Raw genomic sequence first — 26,970 nt, 5'->3', positions numbered from 1 at the left:
CATTTATGTGGTCCCTTATCCCCAAGAGCAAGAATAATCTTGTTGCTCCTTTAATTTACTTGTGGCCATTTATTGCCTCTTATTTGTATGGTTTCTTTGCCTCTCCTGCTGTTTAGCATTAAATCTTCCACATATTCCATTGAGCCTTGGTGAATGCAATATTAAAGTCTGGGAAGTGAAACTTCCCTTTGGTGAAATCCTTGTCCTCTAATCTTCACATCTTAGCATTTTATTTGATGCCTTATTCAATTGCCTTCTCTCTGCATAAGCTTCCCTGTAGACAGCAGAAGCATTGATGAGATTCCTCGGTTATACTTCCTTTTTCCTTCTTTATGAAAAGCTCCAGCCTTTCTTTCTCAATCTGCCCCACCCCCACTGCCATTGCACTGACTTTGGTATGGGTGATTGGCTCATCTCTGCCTCACTAACCCAGCACATTTATTCAAGTCAGATGACTGCAATATGAAGCATTGTCATTCGGTTATAGGAGAGCATGTGTGTGCAGATTGAGATTATTAGAAAAGAATTCTTACATAATTGACTTCTGATATGTATTTACTAAGACTCAAGCAATTTAGTAGCTTGGGATTTTTATTCAAAAAGATAAGCACCTTTTATCATATGGAAGATTTCTTCTGGGAAGTGTGGTATGTTCTAAGGCTGATTTCTGTAGCATACCACTCATTCAGCTCCCAACACAGCTGAATTTAGATAGGGGGCCACAGGACAACAGTATCTTTAAAAAAAAAAAAAAAAAAAAACTAAGGGAGCAGGAAAGGGAAAATGTCTTCCCTTTGAACATAAAGAATGTGGTCTAATAGCTTTTTCTTAAAGAAAAAATTTTCATATGATAAATGTGGAAAACCTGGTGAATTAAAACCAGAAATCCCCTACACCTGCACTTCTCTCCCAGCCCCTCAGACATTCACAGGATACCTAAATCAATGAGAAACAGAATAAGGTGAGCATCAAGGCATGTTCTGTACTCAAAGCAAGATCAATCTTTATACATAGATCCTTTTTTGGCACTGATGTAGAAAATCCAAACATGGAGATACTTAGGTCTGCAAATAACCTAATCTGCATACCAGATGGATCTAAGGGGGGGGAACATACACACTTCTCCACACACATCTTTTTTTCTAAAATCTGAGCATAGAAAAACAGATGCTTTTGCCTCCCAAAGGATCTGTGGGCCTCTCTCAAGTAGTCTTGTGGAGCAATTTCATTTCAAATTTCTAAAATTATGAAAATGTCTAGATTAAACATTAAATTGAAAAAGAAAGGGCCTCTTACATAGAAAACCAATGGGCTAGTCTATGAATTATTTTTAACTACTCATGATATCCAGCCTCCAATTTCACAGATAAGTGGATGGCAGGGGGGTCAGTAAGGGAAAGTCTCCCCCAGTAGGTTGACTATGATTCACTGACTTCTTTGACAAATAATTTTGTGCTGTATGCATGGCTCAGTGTGCTAGTATGTAAGAGCTCTTTCTTCTGCAAATGAAACTCTGCTGTTTAAGCTTCAGTGAATGAGGATTGCGGCGTTTTTTCTTTCAGATCTTATATGTGAGGATAAAAATAAATTTCCTTAAAACAATGAATTTTATCTACATTTCACACATTTCCCCTTATTGCATTTAACATATCTGCCATCACATCAAGCCATCCATCATCTCCAACAAATCTTACAAAGGCAAAGTGAATGCAGAATGTGGATTTGGGAACTTGCTATTTCTTCCTTAAATTTCACAGTCGACTGTAAAAACAGCTTTTATACTTGAAGTTCTGAAACTAATTCAGGAAGAGCTAGTATAATTACTGTAAAAGCAAAGTTGAATATTCTCTTGGTTACCAGAGTCATTAAATAACTGAGGGTACAATTTACACCTTGTTCATCTAGAACAGATGGAAAGAATAAAGATTTAGGACTAACTGAACAAGAATTGCTCCCACTAATTAGTTCTGTTGTTCACCATATTACGTACAACTCTCCCATCCCACCCTATTCCCACAAGCCCTGTACCAAAAATTCAAAAACATGACACTTTTTGCAGTGAGGCCTCCCTTAGCTCACATCAGTAGGACTACAGCTGCCACACATAAGATTTCAAGATAACTGAAGTTATCTCTCTTAAGTATTGGCACTTTGAGCATTCCTGATGGAAACTTTCCCTAAAATATATTACACATATCCCTGGATTTTTCAGCAGAAATTACTGAGCACAGAAAAAATGCTAGCCAGATGACTCAGGCATTCACAGCAAACATCCATGATTCCACTGTGCAATAGTACAATGTTGTCTGCTTTTTTCATTCCCTCCTTCTCCTCTAAGTCAGTCTATCACTTCCTCTGGTACTAATGCACCTCTTTCGAATATCACTCCCTCCCTCCATACACACCCCTTCTAGTTTGCAGCTTTTAATTTACTGTGAACTGGAAAAATCAAGATTGGTAAGAACTGTATGCTAAGTTAGAGTTAAGAAGGCACTGAAAGCGAGGATGAGGAATTAATTATGGGCTTCAATGCAGCAGCTTTGTGACACCTAAATGTTCCTATCTTTAGATAACTTTCCCGTCTCTTCCAGTTTAAGGCTAAGTTTTGAAAGGATGATATTGTGGGAGAACTACTTTCAAATAAGTCAATTTGTTCTGAACAGACCAAACTGGGCATGGATTAAAGCAGATAGAGCTTCAGGTTTTTCTGAACCTGAAAAACAATGTCTCAATGAATGACCTCTTCCCACATTTATATAACATCACATACTTACATAATGTACATCTCAAATACTTTTGTAGACTTATCCATTTTGATCCTGGAAACACTGCTGAGGTAGGAAGGGCCAGATTACAGATAAGGAAATGGGGGCTCAGAAAAGTTTGAGCAATTTGCCCACAATCAAACAGTGAGTAAACGACAAGGTCCAGCTCCTAGGTTCTCATTTGGGTCTTTTCTTGCAACACTAACATCTTCTATTGCCCTCTTTCACCTTCCCAGTGCTGAAAAGGACACTAAACTCTGCCTCTGGTGAGAAAGACTGGCTCCGTTTCCTTTGGGCTTCCTTCCTTATTTCTCTCTAAGCTCTGTCAGATGTCTTTAGGAATATTGCTCATTTTTCTGGCAGAACTCAAAACCCTCTGATTTTATTATGTTGATGGTTGTCAGTGAATTAAAATTTCAACAAATGTATGGTCCCAACTTGCCACCAAAAGTTAACGAATGTCTCCAGCAAGGATGTTTCTCACAAGCAGACACTGAAGAATACATCCCAGAAGATAACTAACAGCTCATTTCGTGTCATGGCAGCATGAGAAATCACCTCCCCAAGACATTCATTAACCTTTCATTTCCTCCATAAATAATCAGTCAGAAATGTGGCTCATATTTTAAATTAATCAAAAGATAAGCTCTCTCTCTCTCCCTCTCCTCTCTCTCTTTCTCTCTCTCTCTCTCCCTTCCTGTCCCCCTCTCTCTAACCCAGCGCTTGAAATGAGGGTTTGTAATGCTGGTGTGATATTCCAATGCATGGTTCCACTTCTCTGGGCCAGCTTAAACCTTGTCTCCTCCATGAAACCTTCCTCGTCCATCTCAGACCTTAGATGTCTCTTCTTCCTCTTCTGTGAGAATTTAGAGCAATTATTGGCATTTGCTATTTATTTGGAAACCATGTGAAGTACTGCCAAGAGTATGGGTTGTAGAGGCAGATAGACCCAGGTTCTGATTCCAGCATTACCACTTCCTAGCCGTGTGGCCTTAAACTCTCTCTGGCTGAGATTCCTTATCTGTGTAATGAGACTAATGATACTTAATATTTTAAATTGTTCTGGGGATTAAATACATACAAAGCACCTAGCACAGTGCCTGGCATATACTGGGCACTCAAATAAGAGCAGTTGTCGTTATTATTATTGCAGCCTTTCATACATAGTTCTGGTTTGACATGTGTGCAATTTTGAGGTCTTCCCAGGTTTTTTTTAAGTCCTTTAATAGCTGCATCCAAAGAGGAATTTATCATGGAGTTTAAGCTTAACAGCCCCTTACTTGCATGGCTCCTTTCCAAGGCCTTGTTCCAAATTATGGTGTTCATAATTTTATATTATTTTTCTTAAAGAGAGCTCCTAAAATTGTATTAGCTTCCGGCCAGTACAAAACCCAGTTTCAACTCTGGTTGTGTCTTTAACTTCCATGTTTCCCTCCTGCCCGTTCCCCCCCACTTGCATCCTCAATTAACCAGAATCTTTACTGTATTTTGCTTCAAGGAAATAAACTTATATCAAGTATCTAGTCAAAAACTTTCAACTTCCAACCAACACATTTGGTTGAAAGTATTCATCCCACCTACATATTTTGAGCTAATAAAAATGTACTTTGTGAACTGTAATGCTTAGGATTAATACAGCATTACTCATGAAAATTATGGTAAGAATGATGACCCTGAGGTAGAGTTTCTCAACCTCCACACCACTGATATTTTGGACTGGATAATTCTTTGTTGTGGGGGCTCTCCTGCACATTGTAGGATGTCTAGCAGTGTCCCTGGATTCTACCCACTAGATGCTAGTAGCACCCCTCCCAGTTATGACAACCAAAAATGCCTTCAGGTATTGTCAAATGTCCCCTGAGGGAACCCACCTCCTGACTGGCCTAAGGCATTGTGATCAGCACCAAAATATCTACAGATGGTCACAAATCTTCCATACTAAGGTGGGAAATAGAAGGCAAGCATTTTGGAAAAGTTTTCAATAAGCAAAAGCACCCTCGGTTAACCTGAAAATCCCATTAACCCCATTCCTTGAATGTTCTATTCCCTAAGCATTCCAGATAACAAAAAATGTACTGTACATTCTATTTTCTAATCTGTATGCAAAGCTCAGCTCATTTTCCATCTCAACAGCTAAGTACAGAAATCCAGTTCATGGGTGGGGGATCATCAGCTTCATAGCTTTTGCCATCTATTTTAAGTGACAATGATGCTACTGACCTGGAAGTTTAGAGAGTGGATTTTTCCCCTTGTTTTGACATTTTAAATTTGATATTAGCAATTCTTCCTGTTTTATTTGGCTGAAAGCGAAATGCAGCAAAAAGAAATCTGGTCCAATTAACTGTGATTTTACTGTATATATTAATAAAAGAACTAACATTCTGTTTATTAACAGAAGCGTTTGTTATAGCCATCCCATTGATTGTGGAATTGAAAATGCCCTTCTTGAATAAGCAATGTTTCTTATTTCTTTCTGCAGGTTGTGATCCTGGGGAAACATTCAAGAGGTTATCACTACATGCTTGCTAACCTGGTAAGAACAAGCAGAGTTTAAGTGTCCCTGGGCAATATATTCTATTTGGTTTGTGTTGTTTGTAATCATCCAAAAAGGAAATACATGACATACATAATGTGTTCCCCAGAAGCTTGGAGAAATGACTTCAGTACATACCAAAACCTGAATGCAATAGCCTTGTTTTCAATTATGCTGTCTTTGTTTTAGTTGTGAAGCTACATTCTTTCCTCATTCAAAAAATAATTTAATATGATACTTCACTTATTATTTTTAGATTCAATTTGGATTTGACATGTTAACTATTTTAATCAGTTTGAAATGTAAGCTAAGGGACAGAGGACACAGGAAACTGAGTCTTTCCCAATTGATCCAAGTAAATGTGCACATCAGTACTGGACTTGTCCTTTCAGAAGCAGAACACGACCAAATCTTTTCAAACCAGACACCAGAGTAGGTTTTGACATGGTACATTAAGTGACTCTGTCAAAGTGTACAGTCACCTTTCTACTTATATAAAACACAACTTGAATCTTTGCCTTCAAACTTCCCATGCCTTTAAAATTTGTGACATTCTAGAAGCTAGTGTTTCATTAAGGTTGTTTTATACCTCTTCTTTCTCTGAAAGGACAATTTGTTTAGGAATTAACAAAATGGCTTCTAAATTAGTAGTATCTATTTGTCAGAGGTTCTGAATAATAACATCTCCATGGAATGAAAGAGGGATGTTAAATTATCACTACAATGGTAAGAATCTATTAAATTATTACATAACATGAGTTCTAACCTCAATTTTGTTTCATTAGCACAAGAGAATTGTGATCATTATAAGGCTTTTAAACCAAAAGAATGGCAACAAAGGTGAAAGATTCTTGTAATTACATTCTTACATGTCTTAAAGAAAACATCTTATTTTGTTTTAATAATGAATTTTTTTAATGAGAGAGGAAATGTTACTTAAACCTCTCTCTTAGGAGCTCTGTGCGTTCAAACACTTTATAAGATGAAGATTATAGAGCCACTGCTTTCAAATGTAGTGTGCATCTTCTCCAATAATTTGCTCAAAGTGGAGCACTTCAGTCCATTTGGGGGATAAATGAATTGACTCTTTTAGGAGGAGAAATCCTGATTCTTAACTTACATCCGTATATTTTCAACTTGGGTTTTAGGCCACTGATAAGCAAAGGGTTTTTTTGTTTTGTTTTGTTTTGTTTTGTTTTGTTTTGTTTTTTGACTCAATGGAGGTTAGACTGTGGCTTGGCAGGAGATATAGATGTTATGACAAGGCACCTGAGACAGTTATTGATCACTTTTTATCATTACTTCTTCACCAATAAATATTTTGCTCTTCTTCCTTCCTTCCTTCCTTCCTACTTCTCCCCTTTCCTTCTCTTCTGCCTTATATGTCTTAGAAAGCATCAAGGTATATATTACAGTATTTAAAAATGCAGAGTTCACCCATCACTAACAGTATATGAGGTGACTTTAGGTAGTACACACACAAACTTTTTTATTTTAATGTTAATATATTTCCTTAATATGTGTTACAAAAATATAAAACTAGCACATCAAAATAAAAAATTTACAGATATTATAACTTCTAACACGGCTAAAGTGGAGATTTAACAAAGTAAAATAATTTTTTAATATTCAGGTAAACAATAGCATGGGGATAAAGAGATATAGCAAAATCTGGTCTTCTTTTACATATGTGGTTGTGGTTATATATGGATAACTGAGGTTTGGGAAAGAACATTGAACTGGGGTTCAGAAAGTTCATACTGGGTACAATGTACACTATCTGGGTGATGGTCACACTTATAACTTTGACTCAATCTGTACAAAAGCAGTTCATGTAACCAAAACATTTGTACCCCCCTAATATTCTGAAATAAACAAAAGAAAGTTCATACAGATTTTGCTGCTAGCAATCTATGGGATCTTCGGAAAGTCACTTCACCTCTATGGAACTCAGTTTCCTTATTGTAACACTCAGGTGGGAACATGGGGTCATTAATATGTTGGGTGGATCCTTTGGAAGCAGATGCTAAGACAAAATTAGAAGTATAAGGCATTTATTTGGAGTAATACCTATGAAGGATAAAAGGGAAAGGGAGTCAAGTAGGCAGGGAGAACTTCAGACCACAATATAAGTCTGATACTAGTGAAGGAGTTTGATAGGAAGAGCTTCAGACTGTGGTGTAGCCCTGAGAGAGTCTTGGCCACCACAACTGGGAGCTCTGGTGCAAAGATGGCATATAGAGGAGCTTTATGCTTTCCCCAAATGGCAAGCCATTGCATCCCCACTTTACCCAGTCATTGGCTGGCAGCTACCCAGAAAGCATACACCTTCCACTTGAAAGCTGAGGCAGATCTGAAGGCACCTGATGCTAGAGGCTATCAGGTAACTTAACTCCTTGAGGCAAGTTCTGTCTTAAAAGGAGATCTAAGCTGTGCAGATGAATGGCTGTCTCAGTTGACCTAAAATGACCAGTTGATCTACAAAGACCTTTCCCATTCCAGAATTCCAACAGGGTCTCCTTATTCCTACTGACAATCCTTCAGATGAGCTTTGGTTTCAACTTTGAGATTCGTATCTGACAGAAATGAAAGCTTGTGGAGTGATAGAACTGCAAGAGAAAATCACTAGGACAAGGTTGGGGGAAAGAATGGTAAATTGAATCCTGAGCACACAACTCAGAATTATGAGACCTTGGGGGAATGTCTACTACAAGAACAAGCAAAGTCTGTTCCTTCAAAAAATAAAAAAGTAATATACAGTATCATGTCAGTCAGAGTAATGAAAACATGAACTCATTTGCCATGCTTCAGCCACCCTTTCTCTTCCTCTAGTGACCTTCTTTTCATTTGAACTCAACCGTGTGCTCCCCCAAGTCCCTGTACTCTATTATCACACTGCTTTGGGGCAATAAAGATAGGAACTGCAGCTCATCTCTGATAATAATAATGAGACAGATTATCCCTATAATGATCTCCAGATTTTTTAAGCAGATAAAAATGCCTCAAATACCACCACCAAAGACACACACACATACCTACACAGAGTAAACCAGGATTATTTAGAAGGAATTTGGATGGTCAAGAAAAGCAGAAGTGGAGCTAAGAAGATGTTTCCTTTCAACATGAATCAGCTGGATGAAAGCTAAGACATATATATGCTTATATATATATATATTATATATATAAACAAAGTCCGATCTTAGTCTTGGTGTTACAACAGCACAGAACCACTGCTTTCTTCTACAAATGCAAAGTCAAGAACACTTAATGCTGCTTAGCTAAGCTTCCTGAAATCACTTCATGAAGTCCCCTTTGATACTGAGCTCCATCTATCTGGCGAAGACTTCTATATGCTTTTACATGGAACGTCCCTGGTAGCAATCCTAAAGTGAGAAGACTTGGATATTCCATGAATGCTTTCACAAAGGCCTTTCACAAGTCAGGGTATACATTTCAGAGTGGACAATGAGCAGCAGAAAATTCTAATTTGTTGAAATCCCTGCAAGAAATAAACCATTCCCTCAGGAGCACAGGCCACAGATGTGATCTGGTCAGGCCAGAAGTGGACATCTCAATAGGGTAAGTATCTCACAAATTCTGTGTCAGTTGGTGATGTCATTCCTTTGTAATGGTTGTTCCATACTTAATTATTGTTTTCTTTTCCAGGACTCCTCTAAGGTTGTGCTGTTTATCTACTCTAGTCCCAGAGGTAACCAGCATGTATACAATCTGTCAGTCAAGCAACCTCTCTTTCTCTCATGGTAAGGTCCCAGATTCAGATCCTTTACACTGCATTGCCAGGCATATTAGGTATTGTGATTTAATTTTTTCATATATATGTCAGTAATGATAGCTCAGTCATTGTATGCAGAACCCTAGACTAAGAGTAGGAATAGATGCAAAGGAGGGAGGCAATGTGGTGTAATGAAAAAAAAAAAAGCACTAGACTAGAAGGTAGGAGACAGGTCTGCATCCCAAGAATTAATCTAATTAGTCTTACGGCAAACCAAACCTTCCTGAACCTGTTTATTAGTCTGTAAAATAGACAGTTAGACTAAATCACTGTTTCCCAAAATGTGTTATTTGTACATGAGATGATTTTATGTAGTACGTGGCAAAACTTTTTTAACTAACTAGTTTTGACTATATATTAAATATATATTAGAAAAAGATAACTATCCTACCAATTCTATGATTTTATAGATACCATTCCTTAGAATGAGACTAAAGGAGATATTTAGGTTATGAAAACTTCATCAGTGGAAACAAAAATATTAAGTAAATTATAGTTCAGCTGGTCCACCTATATGGCAAAAAAACTGTAAAGGTGGTACATTAATGACTAAAATTTGGAAAACATTCCAAGTTCACTTCCAGCTCTACATGTCTTTCCTCTTAGAGGTCATTTTGGGCCAGGCTAGGCCAGGAGTGAGAGTGTAGACATATCGAGTGGGTAAATGCTGAGGATACAAAGGGAACAAAACCAGAGCCCTGTTATTCTTGGGGATATAAAGTCATAAGGCAGACCAAAGCTATAAAATCAGTCCAGGTGGGCAAAATCCAAGAAGGGTATGAGTACTCTTACCCAAGTTCTAACTAGAAACGAGGATCTGAAGGATCAAGCCAAACAGTCTAGCAGATGACACAAGGAGAATTGGATCTGGGTTGAGATGGTCCAACAACAGATGTTTGGTACCTCCCCAAAATAAGACCAAAACAACCCACAAGCAGTTGAGGTGCCTGAGGAGAGCACAAGCCATAGCAGGGCTGCTGCACCGGTTAACCACTAACTTAGAAGACCTGACAGTTTCCCCGGGTTGGTAACAGTTGTGAATCCTGCAAGTGGAAGTTAAGTAATTTCAGCTGTCAACAGTAGAGGGCTGTAGGAGCAGGCAATTAAACAGGTCATTGTGCTAGGGGAGAAAAGGGAAGGAAGTTAATGGATCTCAGATTCCTCCCTGATGTGCTAGCTCTTTTCTTTAGACTTCTTATTTAATTGTCTCAGAACTCCAATGAGGAGAGACTTCCTTCCCACCTGCCTCCACAAGCCTTTTACAGATCAGGAAATGGGCACAGAAAAGATACATTACTTGCCCAAAGTCTTATAGCTAATCCATTGCCGAGCTGGGTTTCCTATTTTAGGTTAGTTAGACTCTTAGTAGAACACCTTGCTCTTCCCATCTACCCGCCCAAGCATCTCAGTGAGACAAAAAGCCAGCCCCACAAAGGTCCCATAGGAGCATTTGCAAAGACACAAATGTAAATGAATGAAGCACAATCTCTAAATTTATGAGGGTAAAATGATCAGAGATAAAAGGGCTTAAAAAAACAAGGATACCTTTGTGAATCTGTATTTGAAATATATCCAAAAGGCCAATGTGAATTGTATCCTAGCAGGCACCAATTACATCTCCATCTTTCCTTTCTGTCCTATCCCTTCCCTCTTCCCTCTTCCATCTCTCTTCCCCCTACAACCACCATCACTCTCACACACACATATGCACACTCTTTCATTTCCCTTTTTTCTCTCTGTCTTCTCTCTTTCCCTCCCCATCTACCTCATTTACATTATCGCTATGCCAGAAAATAATGATGGGCTGGGTACTAGATGACATCTAATTTTTCTAAAATTTTACTAAAACAAAAACATTACTTATAAAATTAAACCCAAAGAGGCAGCCAGGAGTAAGTTAAGCTTGAAGAAGTGAACACTGCAGCTTACAAGACTCAGAATGTACCTGAAACAAAGAAGGACCTGCTTTGTTTACAGAGAAAACAAGTTTGAATGAGGTTGAGTCATGCTGTTTTGCTTGCCAACGACAAGGATTCCTTTCTGCTCCCTTCCCCTCCTAGGTCTTCTTGTTCTGTTCCCTACTTTCCCTTCCTTTGTTCTGCCATTTTTAATGTTCTAAATAAAAAATTCAAATGCTCAAAGCCACATGTTGTGATCAATGACACCTCGGCAGATGGCATGTAAATACCGAGCTCATGGGGCTGCAGCCTGGCTTTGCAGGCAAGGGAGGTGGGCTTGGAGGGAAAAGCTCCCACTGGTCCTAAATGCTGGGGAGCTCAGTCACCTCCCCTGGGTACACAACCTCTCTGGTGGCTCAGGATTCACTTTCTTCTCCAAATGGAGATAGGACACAGCAGAACACCAAGGGAATGAGGAGTGGGGACTGGGCTAGGGTCCAATTTCCTACTATGCATTTAGAAAGCCACAGGCACTTATCAGCTTAAAGTAACCAACTTTGAGACTCTCATTTTCTCTTGTCCAAAATGCCTCCATTATAGTAAACCATTGTGTGCACGCTCTCTTTCTCTCTCTCTCTCTCTCTCTCTCTCTCTGCTGCCTGAAATTAACAAGGAAAGATCACCCTATACCTAATGTGCTAACAAGATAAATTGAAAGAATTCTGTCTTCTCCTCCAGGCTCTTGGATCACGTCCTCTAAAACAGTGCTTCCTAAGCTATCTGTGAAGAGGGACCAGTTTTTTCTCCCCCCAAATCTTCATGGACAAGTAAAATTGCAACAAAAATAAATTACTTTAAAAAATAAAACGAACAAAACAAGATATATAAGTCCAATTTTTTTTAGTGTTACATTCAACAGCCATAATATTACCCTGTCAAGTTGCTATAAAGGTTGGCTTACTCTCAATTTCTCTCCTTTATACCATCTCAGACTGTAAACAAACAGTAAACCAGCACCAGTCTGCACATGTTTTGAGTAGCACTGATCTAAAGGTCTTTACAGTATTTTTTTTTCTGTATACCACTGTATGCCCAACACATTGTTCACTCCACTGCAAGGAAGACAGAGGGCAGTGTCCTTAAGAACTTTGTAACTGTACTGGACAGACCAGACTTGCACAGCTTGTGATAATTACCATGTAGATAGAATGGGTGCTGGGACAGGGAATGATGAGAAGGCGGAGTATGGAAGTCAGTACTCTGCATACTGTGGCCAGAGAAGGCCTTTCAGAAAAGGTGACTTTGAAGCAATGATCTGACAGGAAATAAGGATCCAGGTACATGATGAATCAAGGAGAGTTCACACATAGGGAACAGCACATGCCAAGGTCCTGAGGCAGAAAAGAGCTTGAAACCTTCTCTGAACTGTCAGAAGGCAATTTTGGCCAGAGAAGAATGAATGACAAGACAGATTATGTAGGCTTTAATAGGCCAGGTAAAGGAATTTTAGCTTTTTTTAACAGCAACAAAAATCCCATTGAAGAATTTCAAGCAGGGAAGGGACATGATCTGATTAGTCCTTTAAAAAAGATCAGTGTCAAATGGATGAGTTTTATGGTATATAAATTATACCTCAATGAAGCCATTAGTAAAACAGATCAGTGACTATTTTCCCCACTAATAGCACTCATGCCAAGTTGTAATTATTTGTTTATTCATACAAATAACTCCCACTGAACTGAAGTGCTGTGAGGGCAGTGACCATGTTTGATATGGCTCACCATTGCACCAATAGCTAACACTTAGAAGGTTTCAAAGTATGTTTGTTGATTAGATTAGAGAGTAAAATAGTGAGTAAACAACACAAGCAACCTGTAATCAAGTACTAATTTATGTGGTATAATCTTAAACTCTACACATTATTCCCTCCCAGGAGGATGGACTTGTTTTCTAGAAAAAGACTTGTGTCTCTCATTAGCAATCTGATAACCTGAGTCATCACAATTACTATGCATTTCCCTATTGAAGCATCACCCAGATGAACAATTCAATGGGCACTAAAGGCAGAGCCAGTCTTCATCCAAATTGTGAGATACATCGTTGTCCTGGGCAGCTTTCTAATGCTCATCCTACTGCTTTTATCTTCCCTATAGGCAAGCCACCTTTCCAGTTTCTCATCCATAATCTATCATCAACTCAATGAAAGTCACCCAATTTATCTTGTCTCTGTTTTCCTCTCTGTACAAAATATGCCCTAAGAATAGTACTATATGAAAAAAATCTCCACATAATATCTTAAAAATAAGTACTCTAAAAGTGAACCTTGAATATTTTTATTTCCGATTTTTAATTATCCACACTACCAAAAGGAAACTGAATTGCAGTATGCGAAAATCAAAGCAGATAGGATAACACCAAAGTCATTTGAATCTTTGGAAGATTGAATTGTCTGGAAATTCTCAAATCAGGGACAGTGTGTGTTTGGATGTCAGTTGTGTAACCAGTGTCTGTGTAAAAGATAGCTATGAAGAATTAACCAAGGGTAGCTTACAAGGCCCTGCATAAACTGCTTATGCACAAAGGTCATGGTTGGTTTTATACAGTTGCATTCAAATGTGGGCAACTGTGCACTGGATCAAACAGACAAATGTGATGCAATTGAGAAGTGATGCAAATGATGAAATATAGTAGAACTCACAAATTCAAATGACTAGTTTCCCTCTCAAAGGGATCACTTCTGGAGATTAAACCCATGTTTCCAACAAATATCATCTTTGTTGCACAGAGACAAATAGTCAACAGTACAGGTGCTTAGAATATAAAAAGTGAGAAAGAAGGCTTTCAATTCACTCTATCTATGAGCAGTAGGATTGCCTCCAATCTTTCTCTTCCTTCTCTCATATCTTTTAATTTTTTCCCTCTACACACAAAGTTTACTGGTCCAACCAAAGCAAAGGATACTACTGTGGCAAGTAGCCAACAAAGCCATCAATTTTAACCAAATAGAATTAGTGAAAGGCAAGCAGCATTAAAATTTGATAAGTTTAGTCCAAGCACACAAAAATCTTTGGGTATCTAATCATCACTTCCAATTAGTAAAATCCCTATGAAATAATAAAATGGACTTAACAGAAATTCCATAGCACAAGAGGAAATTTTGAACCTTAGAGTAACTTAGCAATGATATTGTGGAGTATACACATATATTTATTGCATAGAAGGCATGGGAAGGCATGCAATAATAAAGAAGACAAAAAGTCCACAAGAAATTATCAAAATGTACAATAGCTTACGGAATCTTTGGGGAAATAAAGAAACACAGTTGGTCCTCTTACTACCTGGTAAAGGATACAGAGACAAATTTGATATAGATGTTTCTTAGTCATTATTTTACTAATTGGAAATGTTAGCAAGGATGCAGAGAAAAGGGAACTCTTGCACATTGTTGGTGGGAATGTAAATTAGTACAGCCATTATGGAAAACTGTATGGAGGTTCCCCTAAAAACTAAAAATAGAACTACTATATGATCCATTAATCCCACTTTTGGATATATATCCAAAGGAAATGAAACCAATCTGTTGACAGGACATCTGCACTCCAATGTTCATTGCAGCATTATTCACAATAGCCAAGATGTGAAATCAACTGAAGTATCCACCAGCAGATGAATGGATAAAGAAAATGTGGCATATATACACAATGGAATACTATTCAGCCTTAAAAATGGGGAAAATATTGTCATTTGCAACATCACGGATAAAGCTAGAGGACATTATGCTAAGTGAAATAAGCCAGGCACAGAAAGACAAATACTGCATGAGCCAGGCATGGTGGCTTACGCCTGTAATCCTAGCACTTTGGGAGGTGAGGCAGGAGGATTGCTTGAGGCCAGTCCTAAGACCAGCCTGAACAAGAGTGAGACTCCGTCTCTACATAAAATAGAAAAATTAGCCAGGCGTGGTGGCGTACACCTGTAGTCCCAGCCACTCAGGAGGCTGAGGCAGGAGGATGTCTTGAGCCCAGGTGTTTGAGGGTGCAGTGAGCTATGATGACACCACTGCACTCCAGCCCAGGAAACAGAGTAAGATCCTGTCTCAAAAAAAAAAAAAAAGACAAATACTGCATGATCTCGTATGTGGAATCTAAAAAAGTTGAATTCATAGAAGTAGAGAGTAGAATGGTGGTGGAGTGGGGAGTTGCTGATCAAAAGGTACAAAGTTTCAGACAGACAGGAGGAACAGATTTTGAGATCTGTTGCACTGCAGAGTATAATGATAATGTATAGTATATTTCAAACCAACTAAGAAAGCAAATTTCAAATGTTTCACCGTAAAATATGATAGGTAAGTGAAGTGATGGATATGTTAATTAACTTGATCTAACCATTCCACATTGTATACATATATTAAAACATCAGATTGTACCCCACAAATGTATACAATTATGATTTATCAATCAAAAATAATGTTAATAAGAAAGAAAGAATATGGTTCTTAAAGAATGAAATTTCAATATAGGCACCTAAAGCGGTAAATGATGAAGTAGGGGCCCTTTCTAAGCAAAGAGAATAGACAAAGGTACCACAGTTAAAGAGGCCATGATGTGTCTAGAGCATGGGGTCCGTTGAAAGAAATGGTGTAGATGAGGCCAGGGGAACAAAAGATAACATAATGGAAATCTTTGAAGACCAAGTTAAGATATTTGACAATGCATGTATAGAACATAGGGAATCATTGCAGTGATTTGAGGAAAGGAGTTTTATGCCCTAACTGGTATTTTATGAAGGTAAAACTGGAGAGGTAAAGAACCAGAAGTCAGAGCACCAACTTGGAAGCTAGGACAACAATCTAGGCCAATGGTTCTCAAACCTGCTTGTGCTTCAAAGCCACCTGTTGAGTTACATGCTTGGGCCCCATATTTAGTAGATCTAAAGTGCTACTAATTAAAATAAAGTATACAGGAAGAAGAGATTTTGAGGGCATGTAATCACTTTGCTTTGGGGTACATTATTTTTAAGATGCACATGGAATATGGAAGTTAATTTAGTCAACAGGTGGTTAGAGAAGGGAGTTCTAGTGTATGAGAGAGTCTGATCGGAAAGTCATTGGTGTCTCATTCAAAGTGAATTCAAGTTGAAAATGCCAAAATAAAACAAGAAATTAATTTTTTTTACAGACTCTAAAGCCTCAAAATGTAGCAAACTCATTGGCTGAGGTACTTGTGTGGTAAATGTTACCCTCTTGAAAAAGTACATTCTCAGAGCCCAGCTATATGAGAAATCACGACTACCCCCACAGTCAAATACTCAAAATTAAAAATGAAAAAGAAGCCAAAGAAAAAAAGATGAAGAAATTCTAATGTCTCTAGGTAGATGAGAGATGCCAGAAGAAAAACTGGTTTTCAAGCAGAAAATGAACTGCTGGAGGGGGTCTATGGTTCACCAAAGGGATAAAGCTGTTACTATAAAACAGCAACCTGCTTAAACAGAAGGAGCCATGCTTTCCCACAAAAATATCAAATAAATCTACTGAAACACATTTTGTCCTTGATAAAAATATGTTATTTAAAAATACATAATTGTTAATAGCAGATGAAACTCAGTGAGGAAATAGAATTCATGATATAGAAATTTCCTTTGAAGTCAAACTAGTTAAAAATGCATGTATTAAATAAAAGGATGTGGTTTTCTGTCCTTTTTTGAGCAGTTGCCATTGAGGTTGCCCAAGGGTGGAGTCCAAGGTAACTGACTATGGAGAATAATTTGACAGCTGACAGGCAGACAGGTGGGACGTACACCTTCCTCTACTGCTCCCTGCCCCTCACAACCCCATCTCTTTCCTCTTTTACCTCTTGAGTCTGGGCGTTGAAAGCCTAACTCTGCTTCATTAGATTTTCACAGAAGTTTTAGGAAACCAGGGACTCTAACTTCCCCACATAGTAGATTGTGAGTGGCCATCCCCAACTGGTGGTGATCCTGGGAATGAAGAAAATGGGGAAACAGGAGGCAAGAAACATCTCCCTTTGGCCAGAAGCTCTCTTCTAAGATATCTGTCTCTGTATCTTACTCCCACCCTTTCCCTTTTCCACTTTTACCAAATAGCTTTTGGGTGATAAAATCTGTATGGGCAATTTTACAAAGGCTTCAGGAAGGCCAGAGACTTCAATTTCTCAAAAGGGCAGAGTGGCAAGTCCCACTTGTAGAGCATAATATGAGAAGGAAAAAAAATGGCCAAGAGCTGGAAAATGAAACATTTAGCCAGAGGTGCCCATATAATAGCCATCTCCACACTCCCTAACTTTCTCCTGCTAGAGATTAGTTCTGGATGGCCAACTCTGTTACAGTATTTTTTTTTGTAGGGTTTAGGGAAGGCAGGGGATCAAAATTCTCAAAAGTATGGACTTCAGGTGGCAAACTTCAAGTAAAAATCACCAAAAGGTAAAAAAGCAAAAAGTGAACCAGGGACCAGTAACTCATAATATCTGCCATCTGACCACTCTCTCCCATTCCTCCTTCCCCCCTTTTACTTACCGAATGTGTGGTGGTCAGATCTGCTGATTTAGTATCTGAGAGGTTTTAAAGGGATTTGTCCTCAATTTTTCAAATTCAAGGACTGTGGATTGGAGAAGCTCAGTAAAGGAAATATAGCAAGAGATTATATGCAAGGATAATGATTTAAAATAAAAGAATAGGAAGAGGAAAGCCAAGAGCTAGGCAGCTTCTGCCCCATAGCCAGAACCTAACTCTCTCTCTCTCTCTCTCTCTCTCTCACAAAGCTAATCAAGTGAAGCACTAGGAGTGGAGATGAAACTAAAACCTTTCTCTTAATACAACCATGCCTACTATTCATCCCTTTTTCCCCAGTTGCTCAGATTATCACTTATTTGTTGAAGGTTTGGTGGTTTGCTGAATTAGGGTCTTTGCTGAGGCTTTGGGGAGAATCAGGCCTCAGTTTTACAAATTTCATACACTATGCTTGTCCATGACTCCAATAATGTCTAGCAACAAGTGAAAGAAAACAGAATATATTTTAAAACAATAGAATAGAGATAGAATGTAGACTAAGAGCCAGGCAGTTTCTGCCTCTCAGCCAGCAATTCTCTCCTAACTTCTTTCTACCATTGTTCTTGAACCTTTTGTTTCACATGTTTACCTATTTTATCTGTTTGGTGGCTGGTTCTGTTATGTTAGTCTTTTCAGAGAGGTTTTAGAGACACTTGGCATTTGTATCCAAACTTGAGATCAGTGTGTTGTCAACTCAAAAAGAGAAATCTAGCAAGAGTTATGAATAAGGAAAATACCTTAAAAATAATGAGATTATGGGTGAATAGGGACCAGGAGCCAGCCAACTCCTGCTCTTAGACAGGACCCCTACTTTCTATCACTGACCTTAATCCTTTATTTTCCTTTGTCTCCTCCAGGTGTTCAGTGGACATTTCTACTACGTTATTGTATTTATAGAGGGTTAAGTGGGACTTGGACTCAATATTCCCACCTATAGTTTGGATGTGGTTAGCTCAAGAAGTGATACCTACAAAGAGTTTATGAACAAGTGAAATGTCTTTAAAATATTGTGATAGGAAGCAAATCAGCATCAGGAGCCAGCAAACCGCTGCCCTTCATACCCTAGTGTTTTCTTAACAGGCCCCTTTTTAACACACACCCATCCCCCTTTTCCTTATCCCTCTTACTTCCAGGATATGGGGTGGTCACTGCTGCTGTATCAGTGTCCTTGCTGAAATTGTTGGGAGACTCTAATCTCAGTTATCTATACATTTCAGATTGTATTTACTTATATCAGCTACAGAATCTAGCAATATGTGATGGAAAAGACAACGTGCTTTGAATCATGTTTGAAGGTGAATAGGCCAGGTGTGGTGACTCACACCTGTAATCCTAGCACTTTGGGAGGCCAAAGCAGGAGGATTGCTTGAAGCCAGGAGTTCGAGACCAGCCTGAACAGCATAGCTAGAGCCTGTCTCTACAAAAAATATAAAAAATAAGCCAGGTGTGGCAACATGCACCTATAGTCCCAGCTACTCAGGAGGGTGAGGCAAGAGGATCACTTGAGCCCCTGAGTTTAAGGTTGCAGTGAGCTATGATCACACCACTGCACTCTAGCCTGGACAATAGAGCAAGACCCTGTCTCAAAAAAAAAAAAAACAGAAGGTAAATAGGTAAACCAGGAGTTAACCAACTCCTGACCAACAGTCAGCACTACGCTCCTTCCTTCCTTTGCTTTACCAATGACCTTCACATATTCATTTTTCCTGTTTCCTTTCCAGGTTTTGAGTGGTCACTTCTATTGTATTATTTTATTTATAGAGATTTCAGTGGGGCTTGGAAAAATATTCCCACCTGAATCTCTGCAGGTAATCAAGAGAAGTAAGACCTAGGAAGACTTATGAGCAAGGAAAATGCCTTTAAATGATGTGACAGGAAGAAAAATAGGACGAGAGCCAGATAAAATTTATGTAACCAAAGGGTTTGTACCCCATAATACTCTGAAATTAAAAAAGAAAAAGAGCCAGCCAATTCCAGCCCATTGTAAAAACTTGGTCTCCCATTATTCCACTTCTTACCACAACCCCAGCCTTTTGTTAAACCCTCTTAAATTCTGAGTATTTGTTGGTAGACTCTGTTACATTCGTTTTTTGCTGAAGTTGTCCAAAGAATCTAATCTCAGTTTTCTGTACCTGCACACTGTACTTGCACATATCACCCATAGAACCTAGCAATACATGATGGAAAAATGGCATACTTGAGGCTGTGTTAGAAGGGAAACAGGTGAACCAGGAATCAGCCAACTCCTAAGCTTAGTGAGCACTTATCTCCTAACTTTCTTCTTCTTTATACCAATAACCTTTGCACATCTATTTCTACCTTTCACCTTTCAGATGTTCTGTGTTCATTTCAGTTGTGTTATTTTATTTATAGAGATTTCAGTCACCTTGGTCACATACTCTCGCCTCTGGGTCTGCAAATGGTCGGTTCAATATATGAAAACTAGCAACAGTTTGTGAATTAGTAAAATGCCTTAAAATGTTATGACAGGAGGTAAAGCAGGATCAGGAGCCAGCCAACTCCTCTTTGTGGAAAAAATGGTATCCTAATATACTCACTCCTAGCATACCTCTGTTGCCATCCTTAATGCTCCATCTTACACCCTAGATATGTATTACTGAGCTCTGCTACATTAGTGTCTTTGCTAATTTGTCCAAAGAATCTAGTCTCACTCTCCTGTACCTTGCACACATCATTTGTACATGTCAACCATACAACCTAGTAATATGTCACTGGAAAACAAAATACTTTAAAATATATTAGAAGAGAAGCACGTGAATGAGGAGACAGACAACTCCTGCTATTCATAAAAAATGGGACTCCTAGTGTTCCCCTCTTGCCACAAACCTGCCCCTTTGGTATTTGGTGGTAAGCTCTCTTACATTCGTGTCTTTGCTAAATTTGTTGAGACAATCTCATTTCACTATTCTGTATCTGTAGACTGTGTTTACACATATCAAAATAGAATCTACACAAGCATGTATTGATGGGAACACTCATAATTTTGACTCAAAGTGTACAAAAGCAATCTATGCAACCAAAATATTTGTACCCCCATAGCACTCTGAAATAAAATTAAAAAATAAAAAAAAACAGAATCTACAAATATATGATAGAAAACACAACACACATGGAACCATGTTAGAAGGGAAACTGGTGAACCAGGAGTCAGCCAACTCCTACCCAGCAGTCATCCCTTCTCTCCTGACATCCCTATTTCTTTCAATATTCTTCTGAGTTTTATTTTCCCCTTTCATGTTCCAGATATTTGGTGGTCATTTCTGTTGTGTTATTTATATAGAGAGATCAGTGGAGTTGGGGAAAATATTCTCAATTTTTGGTCTGCAAGTGATCAGTTCAAGGAGTAAAACCTAGGAAGAGATTATGAACAAATGAAATACAGATATTGTATCATGGGAGGAAAGGCAGCATCAGGTGCCAGCCAACTCCTGCTTGTTTTCCAAAGTTTGTCTCCTAATATTTCTCTTTTTATCACTCCCCTGTTCTTTTTGTTCACTTTTTGCCTTGTGGATATTTGTTGGTCATCTCTGTTATATTACTTTCTTTGCTGAAGCTCTCCGGAGACTGAACTCTCTTTTGTAACTGGGAGCTTGTATTTGTACATATCAAAAGTTGAATCTAGCGATATGTGGTATAAAGACAACATGCTCAAAACCATGTTGGAATGAAAACAGGTAAACTATGAACCATCCAATTCCTGCCCCTTAGTTGGCAATTCTCTTCTAAATTCCTTATTTCTTTCAGTAATATTCACAACTTTATTTTCTCCTTATCCCATATGGATGTGTTTTTTTAATTATCTCTGTAACATTAATATCTTTTTAGAGATTTAAGAGAGGTTCTACCTTGAAATCAGAGGTCATCATATCAAACAGAGAAGCTTAGCAAGCATTATGGACAAATGAAATTCCTTAAAATAGTGAAATAAATAACAGGGAAGTGTGAACCATGCATGCACCAGCCAAGTTTTGTCTTTGTGCCAGACTATTTCTCCTAACTGCCATTATCCTTTATGTCCCCATCCATCACCATCATTCTATTGCTCTCCATCAAACACTCTGGTTGTCTCGGCTTTTCCCTGTGTTATTGTCCTTAGATTGGTTTCAAGGATTCACAGTTCAACTTCATCACCTCGACTGCTGTGAGTATCTTGCACAATGAAAAATATCTAATGAGACAGTACAGAAATATATATTCCCATAATATTTTTTTATTTTAAAAAAGAAGTTCCAGGAATCAGACATTTCCTGTTCTTTACCAAGATCCTTAATCCTAAAATGCCTATGAGTTTCAGTCTCCTCCTTTTACTCCATTTTAACATATCTTCTCATGCTTGCTAAATGTTCCATGGTCACCTGTCCCCGGTCAGTGTCTTTGCTAATCCTGTGGGAAAAAATCAGGCCTCTGTTTTCAACCCTTGTAGACTATAGTTTCTCACAATCAAAAGTAGAAATTTGTCAAGAGACACAGCACATGCATTACAAAATTGAATTCTGGTGGAAGGTGGTCCAGGCGCCAGCTGACTCCTGCCCTTTATTCAGGATCTGTCTCCTAGCTTCCATCTTTCTACCACTTGCCTTCCTCCTCTTCTTTTCCTCTGTATTGTCCAAATGTTTAATGTTCATTTTTGTTATGTTAATGTATTTACAGAGGTTTTACAGAGACTCAGTCTCAGTAGTTTCAACTTGAGAATACTGAGATGGAGACTTTTGTGGCCAACTCTTAAAGAGAAATACAGCGAGAGCTGGACAAACAAAATGCCTTAAAATAATGAGATAATAGGTGAATGTGGACCAGAAATCAGCCAACTCCTGCCCTCAGCAAGAACTTGTCCCCCAGTGTTTAATTTCTATAACTGTCTGGCATCCTTTATTTTCCCGTTTACCATCCAGATTGTTGAAGGTAACTTCTGTTGCATTAATCCCACCTCGAGGTCTCTGTGTAGCCCCTTCTCACAAGAAATGAATTCTGGCAAAGTTATGGACAGATGAAGTGTCTTAAAATAACCAGACAGGTGGAGAAAGTAAAACAGGAACCAGCCACCTTCTTCCCTGAATCAGAACATTTCTCCTAATTTCTGTTATCCTGTCATCATTCTCTCTGTCACCACCATTTTATTTTCCTTTTTATATACTCTCTGTGTTTTGTGGTTTCCTATTCTGTTTTAGTGTCTTTACATTGGTTTCAGGGATATGTGGCCTCAGTATAAACATCATGAGAGTTGTGTGTGTCCAATGACTAAAATCTAACAATATATTATGGAAAAGTATAGTGCCTTAAAATTTGGATAGCAGACAAAGAGGACCAAGAGCCTGACACCTCCCACTTTTTAGCTAGAACCCCTCTCCTACTCTCTCCATTCCTACCACCCTCTCCCCTTCTTTATTTTCTGTCTACCTGTTTGCTGGTCAGCTTTGTTGCATTAGTTATTTCACTCAAGCTGTGGGTAGACTCAGGCCTCAATTCACAACTTTGCCAACCATGATTATACATGACAATAAATTCTAGCAACTTATTTTAGAAATTTAAAAAAGCATTTTATTTATTTATTTATTTGTTTGTTTGTGTAGGAAGTGGAGCAGAGCCAGCTAAATTTTCCTCCTTAGCCATCTCCTCTCTCTTAACTTCCATTCTTCTACCACTTGGCCTCCACGCTTTTATTCCCCCGTCCCCCCATTTTACCATTCACATGTTTGGTGATCATCTCTTTTATGTTAGTGTCTTTTGGAAGGTTTTAAGGAACTCAACCTCAATTTTACCACCTTGAGGACTGTGATTCATCAGCCTAAGGAGGAAATCTAGTAAAAGGTTATAGATCAGTAAAATGCCTTAAAATAGTGAAATACTGTAATAGAGAAAGGAGGACTAGGAGCCAGCCAGCGTCTGTACCTTAGCCAACACTTCTCTCTTAACCTCCATCTTCCTACCACTGACCCCTACCCTTTTATGTACTCCATTTTTCTTTCTGGATGTTTTATCATCACCTGGGCTGTGTTAGTATCTTTACATAGGTTTGGGGGGATACTCGGCCCACGTTAGGCTTATAGGTGTTATAACTATAAAAATCTATCAAAGATTAGTATAGAAAGGAGTACTTCCTCAAATTGTTGGGATAAGAGGAGAAAGAGGCCCAGAAGCCAAGCAAATCCTGCCATTAAGCAGAACCTGTCTCCTAATTTCCATCATCCTTCCCTCTCTACCTTTTCTCCTTTCCCCTCTTACCTGCTGGATGTCAGCTCTACTGCGTTAGTATCTCTGAAGAGGCTGTGGAGAGAATCAAGCTTTAATGATATGGATATTATGTAAACAGGAGTGCAATGCTTATCTAAGTAAGGGATACTGTTTTCTAGAGCATGCTGTGACCATTGACCCTGGGGACTAGAATGGTGGCAGAAGCATTCTCAGCCCCTTTCTCTCAAGGAAGGGAGCTCCACTTCTCCAGCCCAGGATTTTAAGAAACAGGCCAAGCACCAGAGAACCTATCCTTCACTCACACCAGCAGGCAGATGGGAACTAAGTCTATTTTCTGGTGTAATATTTATTAACTACCAAATATAATTTGACAGGGTAAATGAATTAAAGTCATTCATTAAAGTTTTCTTATTGATATATAATATTTGTATGTATTTTTGTTCCATGCATAGAATAGAATGTGTAATGATGAAGTCAGGGCATTTAGGGTATCCATCACCTCGAGCATTTATCATTTCTACATGTTGGGAACATTTCAAGTCCTCTCTTCTAGCTATTTTGAAATATACAATACATTGTTGTTACCTATAGTTACCCTCCTCTGTATCAAATGTTAGACCTTATTACTTCTATCTAACTGTATGTTGGTACCACTTAACCAACCTCTCTTTATCCCCTGCAACACACACACACACACACACACACACACACATACACCCTTTCCAGCCTCTGGTAACTATCATTCTACTCTCTACCTCCATGAGATCAACTTTTTAGCTTCCACATGAGTAAGAACATGCAATATGTGTCTTTCTGTGCCTAGCTTATTTCACTTAACAAAATGACCTCCAGTTCCTTCTATGTTGCTCAAATGACATGATTTCATTCTTTTTCATGGCCAAATAGTATTCCGTTGTGTATACATACCACATTTTCTTTATCCATTCATCCTTTGGCGGACCCTTAGGTTGATTCTATATCTTTCCTATTGTAATACTGCTGCAATAAACATGGGGGTACAGGTTTTTTTTTAATATACTGATTTCTTGTCCTTTGGATAAATGCCCAGTAGTAACACTGCTGGATCATATGGTTGTTCTATTTTCAGTTTTTTGATAAATCACTGTACTGTTTTCCATAGTGGCTATACTAATTTACATTTTCACCAACAGGTGTATAGAGTACCCTTAGCTCTGCATCCTCATCAGCATCTGTTATTTTTTGTCTTTTTAATAATAGCCATTCTAACTAGGGTAAGATAGTATTTCATTTTGGTTTTAATTGGCATTTCCCTGATGATTAGTGATGTCAAAAACTTTTTCATATACCTGTTGGCCATTTGTATGTCTTCTTCTGAGAAATGTCTATTCATGTCCTTTGCCCAATTTTTAAAGGGATTATTTCTTATTTTACTGTGGAGTTGTTTGAGCTCCTTGTAGATTCTGGATATTAGGCTCTTTTCAGATGAATAGTTTGCAAATATTTTCTCCCATTCAACAGGTTGTCTCTTCACTCTGCTTATTGTTTTATTGTTTCCTTTGCTGTGCAGAAGTTTTTTAGTTTAATCTAGTCTTATTTGTCTTTTTTTGTTTTTGTTGCCTGTGCTTTTGAAGATTAGCCATAAAATCTTTGCCTAGACCAATGTCCTAAAGTGTCTTCACTGTTTTCTTCTAGTAGTTTTGTAGTTTCAGGTCTTACGTTTAGGTCTTTAGTCCATCTTGAAGTGATTTTTGCATATGGTGAGAGATAAGGGCCCAGTTTCATTCTTCTGCATAAGGATATACAATTTTCCCAGCACCATTTATTGAAGACGGTTTCTTTTCCCCAATATATGTTCTTGGCACCATTGTTGAAAATCAGTTGGCTATAAATATGTGGATTTATTTCTGGGTGTTCTATTCTGTTCCATTGGTTTATGTGTGCTTTTATACCAATACCATGCTATTTTGGTTACTATATCCTTGTAATATATTTTGAAGTCAAGTAGTGTGATGCCACTATATTTGTTCTTTTTGCTAAAAAATGCTTGGCTATTCAGGCTCTTCATTGGTTCCATACAAATTTTAGGATAATTTTTTCACATCTGTGAAAAATGACATTGGTATTTTGATAGGGATTGCATTGAATCTGTAGATTGCTTTGGGTAGTGTGGCCATTTTACTGATGTTAATTCTTTTAATCAATGAGCATGTAATATCTATCCATTTGTCTGTGTCCTCTTAATTTCTGTCATCAGTTTTTTTAGTTTTCCTTGTAGAGGGCTTCCACATCCTTGGCTAAATTTATTCGTAGATATTTTATCTTTTTGTAGCTATCATAGGTGGGATTGCTTTCTTGATTTCTTTCTCGGTTAGTTAGTAATTGGTGTATAGAAAAGCTACTGATTTTTGTACGTTGATTTTGTATCTGGCAACTTTAGTGAATTTATTTATCAAACATAAGAGATATTTGGTGGAGTTTTTAGGTTTTTCTAGATATAAGATCATATCATCTGCAAAGTGGGACGATATGACTTCCTCTTTTTTTCTCATTTCAAAAAATTTAGGGGGTACAAGTATTTTTTGTTACATGGATGAATTGTATCATGCTGAAGTCAGGGATTTCAGTGTACCTGTCACCAGAATACTGTATATTGTACCCTATAGTTAGATTTTTATCTCCCCCTGCCACCCTCCCCCCTTCTTAGATTTCAATGTCCATTATACCATTTTTGGTTTTGTTTGGTTTTGTTTTTTTTTTATTTTTGGAGACAGAGACTCACTCTGTCACCCCAGCCATAATGCAGTGGCATCATCATAGTTCACTGCAACCTCAAACTCCTGGGCTCAAGCGATTCTCCTGCCTCAGCCTCCTGAGTAGCTGGGACTACAGGCATACAACACCATGCTTGGCTGATTTTTCCATTTTTTGTAGAGACAGATCTCATTCTTGGTGAGGCTGGTCTTGAACTCCTGGCCTCAAGCTATCCTCCTGCTTTGGCCTCCCAGAGTGCTAGGATTGCAGGCGTGTGCCACTACACCCAGCCTATACCACTTTTTGACCATATATACCCCTCATTTAGCTCCCACTTACAAGTGAGAACATGTGTTTGTTTTTCCATTTCTGAGATACTTTAGATATTTCACTTAGGATAATGGTCTCCAGTTCCATCCAAGTTGCTGCAAAACACATTATTTCATTCATTTTTATAGCTGAGTAGTACTC

The 26,970-nt window shown here is 38.3% G+C and overlaps 1 protein-coding gene across 2 annotated transcripts in view; it reads left to right on the top strand.

Moving 5' to 3' along the window:
• The window catches only part of GRIA3 (glutamate ionotropic receptor AMPA type subunit 3), a 289,966-nt gene that overhangs the window by 158,331 nt on the left and 104,665 nt on the right, over window positions 1–26,970 (top strand). For both annotated transcript variants that reach the window (XM_069464373.1, XM_069464374.1), the window contains exon 5: window positions 5,245–5,298. In XM_069464373.1, the coding sequence (XP_069320474.1) occupies window positions 5,245–5,298 (54 nt within the window). The remainder of the gene's footprint in view (window positions 1–5,244; window positions 5,299–26,970) is intronic.

The sequence above is a fragment of the Eulemur rufifrons genome, chromosome 30 (assembly GCF_041146395.1).
Source record: "Eulemur rufifrons isolate Redbay chromosome 30, OSU_ERuf_1, whole genome shotgun sequence".
Lineage (NCBI taxonomy): Eukaryota > Metazoa > Chordata > Mammalia > Primates > Lemuridae > Eulemur > Eulemur rufifrons.
Note: the sequence above shows the minus strand (reverse complement) of the source record. Positions and strands in the feature narration are given on the sequence as shown.